This window comes from Arvicanthis niloticus, chromosome 24, assembly GCF_011762505.2.
Source record: "Arvicanthis niloticus isolate mArvNil1 chromosome 24, mArvNil1.pat.X, whole genome shotgun sequence".
Taxonomy (NCBI): domain Eukaryota; kingdom Metazoa; phylum Chordata; class Mammalia; order Rodentia; family Muridae; genus Arvicanthis; species Arvicanthis niloticus.
The window spans coordinates 4,544,730-4,561,247 of NC_133432.1; the positions used below are offsets into that span (position 1 = coordinate 4,544,730).

Consider the following 16,518-nt stretch of genomic DNA (forward strand, 5'->3'; position numbering starts at 1 on the left):
CACAAAGCCTGTTTGTAAAGGCATGTGTGTCTGTGTGTGTGCGTGCACGTGCACGAATGCATGCACACATGGAGGCCACAGGACAATCTCAGCTGTCATCATTAAGGAATTTTCTTTTGAGATGATCTCTTATTGGCCTGGCCTTTTGAAGATAGGAGAGACTCTAGCTGGCCATCGAGCCACCTGTCTCTGATGTCCCCAGGGTGATAAGAATGTGAACTCACAGCCCAGCGGTGGTGGCGCATGCCTTTAATCCCAGCACTTGGGAGGCAGAGGTAGGCAGATTTCTGAGTTGGAGGCCAGCCTGGTCTACAGAGTGAGTTCCAGGACAGCCAGAGCTACACAGAGAAACCCTGTCTGGAAAACAAAACAAAACAAAACAAAAAGGATGTGAACTCACTGTCTTAGCCTCTAAAAAAAATCCAACAGGGCTGGAGAGATGGCTCAGGGGTTAAGAGCACTGACTGCTCTTCCAGAGGTCCTGAGTTCAATTCCACCACACGGTGGCTCACAACCATCTGTTAAAGGATCCAATGTCCTCTTCTGATGCATCTGAAGACAGCTACAGTGTACTCAGAAACGTAAATAAATAAATCTTAAAAAAAAAAAAAAAGAAAAAAAAAAGAAAAGAAAGAAAAATATCAGCCAATCCCAAAGGAACTGTCTTCCTTTGGCCCAACTTGGGAAGGCTGGATTCAATAAAGTTCTCTAGTTTGTTTACTTGTGTAGTTGTGTCCATTTGTTACCTGTGGGTGTGGAGGTCAGAGAACAATTTTGGGGATTCGGCCTCCTCCTTCCACCATGAGGGCCCCCGTGGAGATTAGGTGGAGCTTAGGTCCTGAGGCTTGGCTTGGCAGCAAGAACCTTCACCCACCAAGCCAGCCAGCCAGACCCAGTTTTATTTTTTTCTTTGAGACAGGGTCTCCTGTAGCCCAGGCTGTTATCTAGCCGAGGATGGTCTTGAACTCCTGATCCTCCAGTTCTCTAGTGCTGGGATGATGGATATGTGCTACCACGTGCAGCTTAAGCTCTGCAGCGCCCCCTTGCAGTTGCCCAAGCGTGAACTAGAAGTCTCTATTGTCTAAGAGCAGCATGGACAATGGCCTAAGAGCCCTCTGGGAAGGCCGGAAGTAGCAGCCTGGGCTTATGAAGGACTCATCTAGTGTCTATTATCATATATTTATTGGGTGCCTGTGCTGGGCCAGGCTGCAGTGTGAGGTCACTTTGTCACTGGATAGAAACTCTGGTTCACACAGACCCAAAGGAAGGAATCATCCCTCCAAGCCTGGGGCCTGGGAAAGCCAAGCTGTCCCTCACTGGGGACAGAGGAGCAGACAAGGTGGCCTCCCCCCAGTGCTTGCTTCCTTCTTATCAGGTAACCATGGTGACCAAGAAGATGGCTTTGGGAGTGGGATAAGGGAACTGAGTCTTTCTTGAGGATGTAAGGACAGGAATCCAGTGACCTACAGGGAGGCACGCAGCCAGCGGTGGGAGGAACTGGGGAAGGGGATTCCAGACAAAACAGAAAACAGGTTGAGAACCTTAACTAACACTGTACAGTCCAGTTAACTATAGCTGGAGGACACCAGGATCTATGAACAAAGCAGGAAGTTCAGGACCTTGGGGTCTCTGGACTGTGATTGGAGGGGTCCAAGGCCCCTTCCCTAAAGACTCCTGTGGATAACTTTCATCTAGGAAGTCCAGATCTATGGCCTTGGTGACCTGTGGGTGAGCATGGAGCCAGCAAGGGTCGCGCTCAGGTGGGTGGGGCGGGGGAGGCTAAGGGAGGAAGCTGTGTAGGGTGAGGTCATCCCCATCTCGGTCCCCACTGGGCTCTGTCTTTAGGTTCTGGACCTTGGACAGGCCTCCATTGGCCGTGGCAGGGGCTCCGTCGCCCCCCTCAGGTAGCAGGGACGAGATGCAGATCATCTCCGTAGGGGAGTAGTTCCGCACTGGGTACGTGTGGGTCTTCCGGGAGAGGCGGACCGCCAGCACCACTGTGCACACCAGGAAGATGGTGGCCAGCGACGCCAAGATGAGGATAACCAGCAGGCATTGCTTCACGGGGATGAGGTCCGAGGTCCCTGGTGGGGTTGGGGCTGGTGCCGGCGAACTCCCAGGGGTAACGATCAGCCCTTTCTTCAGGCCACTGTCAGGTAAGTGACCAAAGTCCTTGTGAGTCACGGATAACCCAAGGAAGGCGGTAGACGCTGTGGACGCCGTCTCCGTGGCAGTGGGTTCTGTGGAAGGAGCTTCTGTGGCTGCAGATGTTGTAAACAGACTTTCTAGAGCCTGATTCCTGGGAAGCTGGGTGGTCTCTGCCTCCGTGGGTGCTGGCTTTGAGGTCTCTGCCTCCGTGGGTGCTGGCTTTGAGGTCTCTGCCTCCGTGGGTGCTGGCTTTGAGGTCTCTGCCTCCGTGGGTGCTGGCTGAGAGGTCTCTGCCTCCGTGGGTGCTGGCTGAGGGGTCTCTGCCATTGGGGATGCTGGCTGAGAGGTCTCTGCCTCTGTGGATGCCGGTTGGATGGTCGTCTCCCCTGTGGTTAGACTCCACTGTGTGGCAGGTTTTGTGCTCAGCATCCCAACAGCTGGCCTTCCTGCATCTGGGCCAGCAGGACCAGTGGTGGCAACCTTCACAGTGGCTGTCTCAGAGGTTCCAGCCTCCATGGGAACGCTCTGCTCTTGCATGGCCGTCGTGGACAGAAGCTTAGGGTGAGCAGACACAGTGTTGGTGACATTTTTCAGCAGTTCTGGGGGATCTGTGGTATACATATAGTCAGGGTCATCAAAATCTTCATCCCCAACCACCTGTCTCCGTTCCCGGAGATGCACAGGGCTCAAGGCTTCCTTGGTTTCGTGGCCCCAAGAGTCCCACAGCGGAAGGCTGTTGCCAGGGCCTAAGATGGTCAGCAGCAAAAGGAAACGTAGGAACATGGTACCTGGGGAGACAGGAGCCGAGATGTGGTGTCAGCCTGTCCCTGCCAAGGACCTCAAGACAGTGCTGGTCTGGTCTGTAATGGTAGACATCCCCTGAGATGGGACCCTTGGCTGGAAGCTTTGTGCTTATCCACACAAACAATGCCAACCAGCTATCAGAGAAGGTTCCTCACCCTTCCAGCAGTTTGGTTAAATTTGGGTCCACTGCCCCCTTTATCTACTTTTTTACATTTTATTTGCTTATTATATTTTTGAGACATGAGTCTCACCCTAGGCTGCCCTTAAACTACTGATCCTCCTGCCTCAACCTCCTGAGCACAGAGCTACGAGGACCAGCAGTTAAATATATACTTTTTAAAAAAAAAAAACTATTTTATTTCTGTGCACATGGGTATTTGGCCTGCTTGGATGTCTGTGCATCACGTGCACGCAGTGTCTGAGGACAGTGTCAGATCACCTGGAACCGGAGACACAGTTGTCAGCTGCCATGTGGCAGGTGGGTATCAAACCCTGGTCCTCCAGATGTAGTTGCTGGGATTTGAACTCATGACCTCCGGAAGAGCAGTCAGTGCTCTTAACCTCTGAACCATCTCACCAGCCCGATAGCAAGTGCTTTTAACCATCAAGCTGTCTCTCCAGCCCTCAAATATTTTATTTCTACTAAAATTGATTGTTGAGAGCCTGAGGCAGAAAAACTGCAGGAGGCCAAGCTACCTACTGAGGTCAAGGCCAGGCTGTATGACGTAATGAGAATCTGTGTCAAAAGAAAAAAATAAATAAAGGAGGGGGGGAAGTGTGGTGGGGGGGGAAGGAAGAAGGAAGGAAGGAAAGAAGGAGAGAGAAAGAGAGAGAGAGGGAGGGAGGGAGAAAGAGAGAGAGGGAGAGAGGGAGGGAGAGAGAGAGAGAGAGAGAGAGAGAGAGAGAGAGAGAGAGAGAGAGAGAGAGAGAAACAAAGAGGCAGCTGGAAAGATGGCTCAGCGGTTAAGAGCACCAACTGCTCTTCCAGAGGTCCTGAGTTCAATACCCAGCAACCACATGGTGGTTCACAACCATCTGTAATGGGATCTGATACCCTGTTCTGGTGTTTCTGAAGACAGCGACAGTGTACTCATACACATAAAATAAATAAATAAATCTTAAAAAAAAAAAATAAAGAAGGTTTAAAGACGCCTGAAGGGTCTGGGCATGGCTACACACGCTTGTAATCACAACACTTGGGAGGCAGGAACAGGAGGCTCAGGAGTTCAAGCTTAGCCTCTACTACAGAGTGAGTTTGGGGCTAGCCTGGGCTACACGAGACCCCCATTTCTAACACTCCCCCACCACAAAAAAAGAAACAACCCCCTCAAAGCAGAAATCAAGTGGGGGGCTGTGACTCAGTGTCAGAGAATCTGCTGAGAGTGGGCGAAGCCCCGGCTCCACTCCCAACGCCTGAAAACATGAAATTAAAAAAGAAATTTGAGCCGGTTATGGGGATACTCCAGTTCTTTGGAGGCAGAGGCAGATGGATCTCTGTGAGTTCAAAACCAGCATGATCTATATTTATTTTCTTTTATGTCTATGAGTGTCTTGTCTGCCTGCAGGTATGTCTGTGCACCACCCGTATGACAACGTGCCCTCAGCAGTTAGAAGAGGGCATCAGATCCCCTGTCACTGGACTTACAGGTAGGTGTGAACCACCATGTGGGTGCTGGGAACTGAACCCAGGTCCTCTGCAAAAGCAGGCGGTGCTCTCAAGGGTGAGCCATCTCTCCAGCTCCCCCCCCCCTCCCCCCGCATTTACATTTTCGTGTTCTCCTTAATGTCTAGGTTTTGTTTGTCTTATTTATTTTGTGTCTGTATGTGTACGTGCACATCTGTGTGCATGCTCACGCCATGGTGTTGTAGACGGGGGTCAGAAGACAACCCACAGGAGTCAGTTCTCTCCTGTGGGTCCAGGGATTCGAACTCACATCGTCAGGCTTGGCAGCGGACGCCTTTATCAGCTGAGCCGTCTCACCAGCCCTTAGTGTCTGTGTTAGCTATTAACAGTGTTGTGGAAACAAGTTATAAGCAGACCAGCAGGTGTCGCACAGTGGCCGAGCAGAAGAGCCCGCCCTGGTTTGAGGACAAAGCCAGCTCATTGGTCCTTACGTTCCTCCTTATCCCTGACCTCGTCTCTCTGTCCCCTCCCTGCCCCACACAATCTTTGCCAGTCTTCGGGTCTTTGTTGTTGTTGTTGTTGTTGTTTTAAAGTTATAGTTGAGCTGAACAAGGACACCCACAAACATGCCAAAGTGGACAAGAAAAGGCCTCAGGCCTACACAAGAACTGCAGGCACCCAAGGGATGCTGAAATGCGGAGAAACAATCTCCCAGTCGGAAAGAGCACACCGACTGGCCATCCACTACTGAACAGTCATCTCCGAAAACATGCATGGGAGTAGCATCATACAGACGGAGCGGGTTATATTTAAGAATAAATGTGTATACACATACATATATGCATGTAACAGTGAAAACGGAGGTCGTGAACTTGAATGAGAAGGAGAGAAGGGAGAAATGATGTAATTATAATCTCAAAAATGCGTTCCTAAGTGCAGGCGCGTGCAGGCGCCCGCAGACGGTAGAGGCGACGGATCCCCTGGAGCTGGAGTTACAGTCAGTGGTGAGCTGCCAGATGTGGGTGAACTGAACTGGGGTCACTTGGAAGAGCAGCAAGTGCCCTTAGCCACTGAGCGTTTCCCCCTTAGTACATCCATCTCTTGCCATGTTCCCTTTGTGTCTTTGCTTGGACCAGGGGGATGACCAGACCTCAGAGCCGCTGGGGGATGTCATGAGAGCCACGGCAGGCTCTCAGACAACATCGGCTGCTGTGATTGCTTCCGTCCACTTACTCTGTAAGTTCCTCAGGGCCCAGAGCCCTCAGCTACAAGTTCAGTGACCGGGAGGAAGCTCTCAGCTTCCAGACTTGTCTGTAGATGGGACAGCTGTCCTCCCCGTGAGGGAGCCAGGAAGAACAGCCCTTTTCCTGTAACCCCCTGTCCCCTCACTTCTTCCTGGCATTGGCCAAGTAGCCATAGACGTCAGAATCTGGCCCTTAAGAATTCTGTGGTGGCGCCGGGCAGTGGTGGCGCACGCCTTTAATCCCAGCACTTGAGAGGCAGAGGCAGGTGGATTTCTGAGTTCGAAGCCAGTCTGGTCTACAGAGTGAGTTCCAGGACAGCCAGGGCTACACAGAGAAACCCTGTCTCTAAAAAAAAAAAAAAAAAAAAGAATTCTGTGGTGGGCTGGAGAGACGGCTCAGCTGTTAAGGGCACTGGCTGCTCTTCCAGAGGTCCTGAGTTCAATTCCCAGCATCTATACGGCAGCTCACAGCTGTCTGTAACTCCAGTTCCAGGGCATCTGATGCCCTCACACAGACACACATGTAGGTGGGACACTAAAACACATTAAAAAAAAAATTTTCAAACTCTGTGGTGAGTGACAAGCTCTGGATACCCTTTAGTGGTAATCAACCCCTCCAATAACATCTCTGCAGCAGACTGCAGCACACCTGTCATTTCCTGTATCCTTTACTCCTGTGATTGGCAGGCAGGAGGGAGGGACAAGGCGACTCTAATCTGTGGGCCCTTTTTTGCTTTGCTCTATCTGACCTCCTTCACAGGTTACTTACAATTTTGCTGACTTTTTTTTTTTTTTTTTTTTTTTTTGGTTTTTTGAGACAGGGTTTCTCTGTGTAGCCCTGGCTGTCCTGGAACTCACTCTGTAGACCAGGCTGGCCTCGAACTCAGAAATCCGCCTGCCTCTGCCTCCCAAGTGCTGGGATTAAAGGCGTGCGCCACCACCGCCCGGCTTGCTGACTTTTTAAAATAATGCATCTTTATGAGTTTTTTTTTTTTTCTTGGTTTTTTATTGTTTTGAGACAGGGTTTCTCTACGTAGTCCTGGCTCTCCTAAAACTCTATCTGTAGACCAGGCTGGCCTTGAACTCTCAGAGATCTGCCTGCCTCTGCCTGCTGGATTAAGGTGTGCACCATCAAGCCCAGCTTGATCACATATAACAAAAACCCTGTGAAAACCAAGAGTACAGTACTTGCAGGGATAGTTACCTGAGAACACAGCCCTAGTGAACAGCAGAGACGATTTGCAGAGGGCTCAGCTCAGGCCTGTGGGGCCACTTGGGAGCTTGAGTCCTGATTGGGGGAAAGGCCAGGCCTTGCTCAGAAACCAAGGTCCTAGAAGACTATGGTGTAGGGTGGGAGGAGGTCCAGACACTGCATCTTAGAAGCTGTGTGACCTGGAGACAGATGCTTGCCTCTCTGAGCAGAGTTCCTTCTGGGGAGGAATACATGGTCCCGCCTCAGCCCCATTTTCCTGGGTTGGGGGTGGGGCAATGCAGGAAGAAGCCACCCTGTGCCGAGGTCCATGTCATCATAACAATGCCGACCCTGCGCACACAAACACACACACCTCCCCTTGGTTCCTGGAAGGTAGAGACGCAACCACTTCCTGAAAGAAGGGGGTAGGGGCACTACAGAGGCGAGTTCCTTGGGGCAAGACAGCTTGGAGGGTCTGAAGGGCAGGAGTCCTGAGGGGCTCTCTCCATAGGTGGCTATCTGTTCTACCCACAATCCCCTGAGCGTGCAGGAGACCTATGGTGAAGACCCAGCTGGCCTGAGTCCCACACTCATCCTTACAGTAACTGTGTGACTCTGAGCGCCTTCTCTGACCCTCAGCTGCCTCATAGGTAAAGTGAGTGACATTGCTTCAAAAATGTCCCAGATGTCGGCTTCTGAAGGGAAGGACGCAGGGAGCACCTTCTGTGGGGACGCAGGGAGAGAGGCCTCAGGCTCAGAGGCCGTGGAGATGAGCGAGCATGCTGCAACCCTGGGCAGCCAGGAAGGGAACTTCCCTCCCTGTTGCGGGAAGTAAGGCGCAGGGTGGAGGCTCCTGGTGTGCTTGCCGCTCAGGAGAACCACTGCAGACCAAGCGCTTGAGACCAGCCTGGACACCACAACAAGACCCTGTCTCACGTAAATAAGTAAATACATTAACTAATGTAATTTCTTTTAAAAAATATGGCCAGGCACGCTGATGCATAGGTGCAATCCCAGCACTTGGGAGGCAGAGGCAAGAAGGGGTCCAGGTGTAATAGTAAATAAATAAACAAGCCAAGAGCTGGAGATGTGTCTCCTGGCTGGGGGCGTGTCTCTGTGGTAGAACATTTGCTCGGCACTGATTCCCTCAGAAAGCTCACATCTCTGTGCCTGGGCTTGGCGAGAGCGATCCGCTTGACCCAGACGTCATACATCACAGACATCCCCCAGTCTCCAAAAAAGCAGGGCCACTGGGCGCTCCAGGCTGCTCCCTGTCGTCTGTGTACCTCAAAAGGACAGACCCTGTAACACTGTAGTAGTATCTGTCCTTGCAGAGGACGGAATCAAATGGCTCCAGTGCGAGCCACGCCCACTGCAGGTGAGCCACGCCCACAGCAGGTGGACCAGAGTCCGCCCTCCAGGGGCTCCACTGGTGGATATTTTCCTGACATCCCTGTGTGCTCTCCAAGGTAAGTGACTCTCGTAAAACCCACATCACACCTCCACCATGAGTGGGTTCTTCTGTGATTGAACTCCCCCATCTTCTCCCAGGGGAGCAGCAGATCTCAGGATCCTCATGATACTGATGAGGACAGCAAGCCTTGGAGGGATGGCTTGCCCCTCCCCTCCTCTGAAGACAGGAAAACAAGATTGGGGCTGGGCTGAGCTCCCCGAGGGTGAAGACAGCCACATCCGATTTGTCTTGATGCTTGCCTGTTTCCTGTCCTTCACCCTTAACCGGTAGCTATCTCCCTAACCGCTGTCAGTTATGAAGAACAGGCTTCCAGGGGTCTCATTCCTCCATGAATCTTGGACCCTGAACATCATCTCAAAGTCTCAGCCTCCAAGAGAAGCAAGGTCTAGACCAACAACCAGGGGAGACTGAGGTGCAGGCACCCTGGGTCCTATGAGGGGTGTATATCCTGGTGGATGGGACACTGCGTGGAGTCAGATCAAACAGTTTGAAAGCTGTGTGGCCTTGGGCAACTCAGTTTACCCCTCAGAGCCATGGATATCTCATCTACAGTACAGCTGTGCCTCAGTTTACCATAGGGTATAGTCCCTATAAGTCCACGGTAGCATGAGCAGGTAAGAAATACATCAGCACACTTGACCTGACACATGGAGTAGCCAGGCCCACCTAAAGCATGCTGGGAACGCTCACCTTAGCCTGCAGCTGGGTAACATCGTCTAACACCAGCCTACAGGGTATAAGAATTGATAGCCCAGGATAGATCAAACTCAAAACCCAGAACATGGGTTCTCCAGAATGGCCGTCACTTTCACAGTGCCGTGAGGGTAGGGAATCATAAATCATAACATTGGTAAGATCAGTGTGTGCAGAGGCAAGAGAATCCACTCCTCATGGGGCTGCTGGGGGTGAGCGGAGGATGGTCCTTGTGAGATGCTCAGCAAACAGTAAATGCTCAATAAAAGTCAGTTGTCATCATCATCATCACCATCATCATCATCATCATCTTGAAACAGGGTTTCTCTATGTGGCCCTGGCTAGTCTGGAAACTCACTATGGAGACCAGGCTGGTCTCGAACTAACAGGGATCCAACTGTCTCTGCTTCCTAAGTGCTGGTTCTAAAACCACAAATGGCTCATTGTCATAATTTTGAATTTTGCATTTAGGGCAAGGGGCTCCCCTGCTCACCACGGCCGAGTCCTGGGAAATCCCCAACCATGGAGCAGGCTGTGACTGGCCTTTGGCTTCCTTACAGAACTGAGATTCCCCAGAAGCCTCTCAGGCAGGACCTGGACACCACCCTCGGTCTCAGCTTCCTCAGGTTCGTGAGTCACATGTTCCGAGTGAGCCCTGCATGCTGGGCAAGGCTGTAAAACCTGTCTGTGAGTCCCTGGTGCATCCCCTACTGAAGGATAGGGGCTGTCACCCTGAAGTCCACTGGGTGCCCAGAGCCTGCAGTGGGTGGCCAGGAGCAGGAGCTTGAAGCCAGACAATCCCCCTGCAGAGCCGTCTCAGCCCCACTCCGGAAGCTCAGCGCCACAACCATCTGCGTTCTGAACCCCCCAGTGTTGCACCTGCGTGCTGTTTCTCCATTCCCACTTTATGTTTGCGCTGAGGCAGGCTCATGTAGCCCAGGCTAGCCTACAACTGGCTGTAGCCCCAAATGACCTTGAATTATTGAGTCTCCTGCCTCTGCCTTCCAAGTACTGAGATTAGACCTATTGACACTTGGCCTCTTATCTGTCTATCTATCTATCTATCTATCTATCTATCTATCTATCTATCTATCTCTATAGACAGATGTAGTCTCATTATATACCGCCTGGCTGGCCTGGAACTAACTATGTAGAGCAGACTGGCCTCAAACTCATAAGAGCTCTGCCTGCCTCTGCCTCTAGAAAGTGTTGAGCTTAAAAGTGTTGCACCTCCATCCCTGAGCCCTGCAACTTTTTACTCGGGAACATCCTATGCATCTACTTAATATCCCATGGCCCCTCGCAAGGCCACAGGCACAGTGTTAGATAACCGGGGTCTCCCTAACTCCAGGATCCAAGCTTCGCTTGTTAGAGCCCCAGGGCACTGACCAGCTATGGGGCCTGTGGTTTAGCACAAATTAACTGAAGGAGAGCTTTCCCTGGTTTTCTAAAGAGGCACGGATAGCACACAGCCCAGCCAGCCTGTCTCCTCCCAGTGTCCTGCGCTACCTGCTTCCTGCTCTATACAGTAAAGGGGACTGAGAGACCTGGTCCCCATGGACACAGGGTCCTGCAGCCAGAAGGCCTGTGCCACACCTAGTTGAGTGCCTTCTTGGCTATGACGTCATGTGTAGCTGCCTCTCCCCTCAGAGCCTGGTTTTCCCACCTACAAACAACAGCACCATCCACCAGGAGCATCTGGGTGACCCCAAAGCCCCTCTGGTGACCCACCCAGGACCCAACCTAGGTTTTCTGGAAAGCTTGGAAGGAGGACCCAGTCCTTTCTGTTCCCCAGTTTCAGCTCTCTGGCTATTGGCCAAGCTGGTAAGGAAGGAACCTTCCCCACAGGGTGTGGTACCAACGGAGACACCCAGAAAAGCCACCTCCCTAACCCTTGGACACCAAGAGGCCAGGCCCTTGCAGATGAAAATTAGTTATGGGGAAAGGAGACCAGCAGAAACCCAGAGAAGTCCGGACAATAGCAATCTCCAGCTCCAGGGCAACCTGCTGGAGGATGCTCAGAGGCAGGGCATTTGCTGAGCTTGCAAATGAGGCTGCCTCAAACCCCAACCTCACTCAGCAAAGAACACAAGTCTGCAGGAGTGGGGGGAGGGAATGGGACCTGCTTGGGTCTTCGGGTCCCCTATAGTCTCCATTAGATCCCAAGTACAAGCTCTTGAGAATGGACTAGGGGTGTGGCTAGCGGGAATGGACTAGGGGTGTGGCTAGCAGGCTGTGTGCTCTCCTAGCATGCTTGAAGCTCTGGCTTTGACTTCCAGCATCAGGTGTGGCAGAGGTACATGCCCACAATCATAGCACTTGAGACATGGAGGCACAGAATTAGGGTCATCCTTGGCTACATGGTAAGTTTGGGGCCGGCCTGGGCTACACGAGATTGTCTCGAAAACAATGAGCCCCGGAAGAGATGGCTCAGCACATGTGATACGAAGACATACACACCCTCAAACACAAGTACACAGAACACCTTTAAAAATAATAAGACCAATTTAAAAGCAATTTCCTATGAACAAGGACTGTTTCTCAATTTGATTTAATTTAAATACACGCACACACACACACACACACACACACACACACACCCCAAAGGGTCAGGGTGGAGGCTATGCGGCTCCGAGGGTCAAAGTGCTTGCTGCAAAAAAACCTATGGCTTGAGTTCAGTTCCCAGAACCCACCGTGGAAGAGAACTGACTCCTCCGAGTTATCCTCTGACCTCCACACATGTCACAGGACACCCATGTGCCTGCTTGTGCACACAAGTGCACATGCCATGTGCACGCATGCAAATTATAATAATAATAAGTATTAATAACAATAATAAATGAAAATTTAGATCAAAGAAGGCTGGTATTGGTGGTACATGCCTGCAACCCTAGCATGAGGCTGAGGCAAGAGGCTAGCCTGGGCTACACAGAGTTACAAGGCAGCCTAATGAACAAATGGAGACCATATCTGATTTGAGAGAGAGAGAGAGAGAGAGAGAGAATGAATATCCCAAGAAATGTCTCATGCCTTAGCAACCTCAAGACAATCTCCACACCCTTTCTGGACGAGTCCAGATTTAGTCTCAGCAGCTCTGGCCTTGAGCTTCTCACTGATGAGAGGAAGGGTGGGACAGTTTCCAGGGAGAGGGCCCCGGACTTCTCTGAGTCTCCATTCAGAGACTGCAAGGCAGCAGCCTGGTAAACAGACGGCAGCTGGGCATTTTCAGCCTAAGTGGAGAAGCCCCAGTCTCCTGGGAGACCTCGGCCCCGAGTGTCAGTGCCACTCAGAAGGGCCCAGGCGCCACCAATGCGAAGGTGAGCCTCTTGTCCCTTGGGTCCCCGGCCACACCCCATGGTTTTGCAAACCAGGCTTACCGTGCCCAGCAGAGCATGGGGCAGCTACCTCAGGGCCCAGAAGCGACTCTGCCTCAGTGACAAGGCCCCAGTCCACACTGCCAGACACTTGTGGTCCCAGTCCGCCTTCCCCCAACGGCAGGGTGTGGAAGAAGGAAGCGAGAATGTGGTTACTCAGGCTGGCCACGTGACGCCCCACACCCCCTTGTTTGTGACAGCTTTGGTGACAAGTCTGATTAAAGTTGGGTGGGCAGTGTGGTGGCGGTATGTTGGGGCTGATAGCAAAAGTCTGCCATAGGAGGCAGAGACCAGATGGGAGGGAGGGAGAGCGGGTCCCAATTCTATTGGAGATGGAGAACGGGAGGCAGAGGGGCAGGAACGGTAAAGCACCCACCTCTATGAGGCTTATGGGTAGAGTGACTTGTGTGTGTGTGTGTGTGCACGTGTGTGGATACATGTGTGTATGCACATGTGTGTGTATGTGTGTGCATGTACATGTATATATGTGTGTGTGCTCATGTGTGCACGTGTGTATACATGTGTGTGCACATGCATGTGTGCATGTGTGTATGCATATGCGTGTGTACGTGTGTGTGTGTGTGTGTGTGTGTGTGTGTGTGTGACATGCATGGGTGTACATATCCCCCAATCCCTCTACATCTCTACAGCTCAGCTTGGCCTTAGGACCCTTCTCCGGGGCTATAAGAGGCTTTTCCTCTCACAAGGTTCTACATAACCGGGTGTAGTGGCTCTCACTTCTAATCTCAGCACGGGGGATGCCAAGGCAGGAAGAGCACTGTGGGTCTGAGGCTAGCCTGGGCTAAAGAGTAAGTCCCTGTCTTAACCACTCCATGAATAATCCAGCAGGTCCCTTTAGCAGCAATCAAGGACTCCCTGGGCAGGGAGGGCCATTCCCCAATGGGTTTCTCCCTTATCTGCTCCTTTGGCCAACCCTCCATCTTGGGTTGAACACCAGCCACAGTCTCATGCCATCCCCCTTGTCCATGGGATGGTGAGGCCAGCCAGTTAACAGGTTGGTAGACGATTACCACATACCCTCCAGTAAACATGTCACTCCAGGGTGAGCTGTAGAGTCAGGCAGGAGACTGAGGGTAGCACAGGCAGAGGCTGGAGGCCAGGCATGCCCATCATGAATCTGGAAGCAGACAAATGGATGAGCCTCCAGGGTCTGCCCTGCAGTTTTGCAAGGCCAGGCTCAGGACTCATGTAGAGAGAAGGCCATACCCTGCCTTGCACGGTGCCTGTGTGTATACACAAGTTGTTGAAAACAAAACCAGAGGGCGAGGTGGTGTGTGCCTGCCATCCCAGCACTTGAGAGGCTGAGGCCAGTCTGGGTTATACAGTGTCAGGGCAACCAGGGTCACATAGCTTGTCTCAAAATACAAAACAGGGCTGAGGAGAGGGTGCCTGCTGCCAAACCCTGATAACCTGAGTTCAAGTCCTGGAATCTGCCAAGTAGAACTGAATCCTGAAAAAGTTGTTCTTTATCTCTGCCTCTCTGTTTCTCTGTCTCTGTCTCTCTCTCTCTCTCACACACACACACAAACACACACAAATGTGTGCACAGATATGCACAAAACACAAATACACAAGATAGTTTAAAATAAAGCAAGCAAGCAAACAAAACAAAACCAACCAGACAGACAGACAGACAGACCCAAGGCTCCCGTCAGCCATGTCAGGACCTTTCAGCCACCTAAGGAAGCCAGCGCCGGATCCCACAGCTGAGCCCGGCTGAACAGACAGATCACTGCAGCAACAGGACTCAGGTCCGGGCTGTGACGTAAGCAGCATGGGAGGGAATTGCAACTGTTCTTTGCCTGGCATGCCGGCAAATGCTCCGCCACCCAGCTTCACCCCAGCCTGCTTATGTGGCGGGAGGAAGCGGCCCTTCAGCCCTGTCAGGGTCCCTCAAGCAGGGAGACTTGCGGCAGCCAGCGACCTGGATTCCAGTTCGTGCTTTCCTTTCTCGGGGGCCATAAAGCCACACCCTCCTGCACCTGACACCTGCAAGGCGCATGCTCACCGTGAGCAGGTCTGTGCCTCTCGGAAAGGAGCCCAGGAGACTCCCCCACCTCACTCAGGGACAGAGCAATGGTACTCACCTGGGGGAACATTTGGGGAAACACCTAAGTCCCACGCCACGGAAATCTGTCCCGTGGTGGAATATGGCTCGGGGGCTAAAAACCATATTCATGCTTGAACTTGAAAGGAGGCAGACTGAAAGACAGGCGGTCACGGACAGACAGGCCCTGTTTGATTTGCAAACAGACGCAAGCAAAGCTTTAGCGGTTTTTTCTTAGAGCTCCTTACAGACAGTCTGAACTTGCACTCGACCAATCAGAAGTAGCCAATACAGGTATAATCGCTCACTAGGAGTCTTCCAAGCCAATCAGATCTTTGCTTTCCTTTTGTGTATCCAAGTAGCCTTGGCCGGGCTCCTGAACTTTGTCTGGCTTGAAGCCTCTTGATTTATTAATTTTTACTACATTGTGTCTGTCTGCCTGTCTGTCTGTCTGTCTGCATGTGTGTGCATGTGCTCATGAGTGCACATGTACAGGTCAAAGGGCAACTTTTGGGAGCCTTCTGAGTCCTGGGGATTGAACTCAGGCTGTGAGGCTTTTTGGCAAGCGCCTTTAGCCATCCTGTCAGCCTCAAACTTCATAATTTATGAATCATTGTTTAAATAAACTTAAAAAAAAAAAAACATTTCTTTCCTTTTATCTCAGTTTCCCTTAAGCACACCGTGGGTATTCAGAGTGCAGGGGGATCACTGTTATCAGGCATGGATGTTGACAAGCTCTCTTCTCCCCCGACCTTTGACTGAGACAGGCCCTTGCTAAATCCCCAAGGCTGGCTTTGAACTCACTCTGTGGCCCAGGCAATCCTTGAACCTACCTTGATCCTACCGCCCAGATAGCTGGGATTGCAGGCCAGTCTCTGCTCTGCTTTTTAGAAACGGAGCCTGGAAAGAGTCAAAAATCAGTTACAGACCACAGCAGCCATCATTTGCATAAGAGGTTTGAGGACCTGGGTGTGGTGGCACACACTTGTAATTCTGGTGCTCTGTGGGCCCAGGTGGGAGGATTACAGCCACTTCAAGTTCAGCTTGAACAACAGATGGTGTTCCAGAATAGCCAGGGCTGTGGATCTATGTCAACAAAACAAAACAAAACAAAACACAAACAGGGCCCCGAAGGGTGGCGCATATCTTTAATCCCAGCACTTGGAAGGCAGAGGCAGGTGAATCTCTGTTTGAGGACAGCCTGGTCTACATGCTGAACTTCAGGAAGGAAGCTACTGTGAGCCTCTGCTTCAAAACAGACAAGAGGGGGTGGAGGAGGCCTGTAAAGCGGGTCCCACCCCTCAAGGGAAAAGCAGGACACAGACACAAGTAATCAGCAAAGCTGAATTGTGGGCCCCAGGGCTTGCTCAGTGTTGAGCCCGTGTGGCTGTCCCAGAAGTGGTATGGAAGCCCTTTCTTTGCCCCCGTCTACTTTGATTTTATTTTATTTTTTAATATATACATGATTGGGCCCCATTTTGGCCCTGGTTTGGGCCTTGTGGACAAACCCAAGCCCGGCTCGAGTTTCTGCGGCCTTGTGGGAGAGTCTAAGCCTGGCTCGAGTTTTGAGACCTGTTTTAGTCACTTCCATACGGGGTGACTCAGCAAGACCTGTTCTGTTGCTGATGTAAAGCTTTGCCATTGGCCCTGTCAGTCACCCCATACCCTCTGTCACCCTTCCCCTAGGTCATCTCACCCCACCAAAACCCCTCCTCCCTATGCTCCGAGTTCATATAAACAAGAGGCTGTTGCATTAAAGCTGAGTTCCTGCTTCGACAAGACTCCCGGCTGGGTGTGTTTCTTAGGGCTGGGACCTCTCTCACCTCTCGCCTGCCTGGAGCTGCCGGCTTTAAGGAGCCAACATATACATAAATTCCTATAATGGTGTCGTGTTCATG

At 51.7% G+C, this 16,518-nt stretch overlaps 1 protein-coding gene across 2 annotated transcripts; it reads right to left on the reverse strand.

Annotated features, from left to right (window-relative positions):
- Positions 1-1,163: 1,163 nt before the first annotated feature.
- Positions 1,164-14,787, reverse strand: Selplg (selectin P ligand). Of its 2 annotated transcripts, XM_076922449.1 has the most exons (3): positions 14,661-14,787; positions 13,591-13,690; positions 1,164-2,936 (listed from the first exon to the last, which is right to left on the reverse strand). In XM_076922449.1, exons 1-3 carry the CDS (start codon positions 14,670-14,672, stop codon positions 1,780-1,782), a joined length of 1,269 nt encoding a protein of 422 aa, XP_076778564.1. In that variant the 5' UTR covers positions 14,673-14,787; the 3' UTR covers positions 1,164-1,779. The 2 variants fall into 2 exon arrangements, with proteins under 2 accessions (XP_076778564.1, XP_076778563.1); XM_076922448.1 differs by lacking the exons at positions 13,591-13,690; positions 14,661-14,787 and adding an exon at positions 12,556-12,720.
- Between the last annotated feature and the right edge of the window lie 1,731 nt (positions 14,788-16,518).

Excerpts from the sequence above, each read along its gene's own strand:
- Selplg (XM_076922449.1), bottom strand. Across the intron at positions 2,937-13,590 it reads AGTGACATGTTTACTGGAGG|GTACCATGTTCCTACGTTTC; the intron begins GTATGTGGTAAT and ends CTGTCTCCCCAG.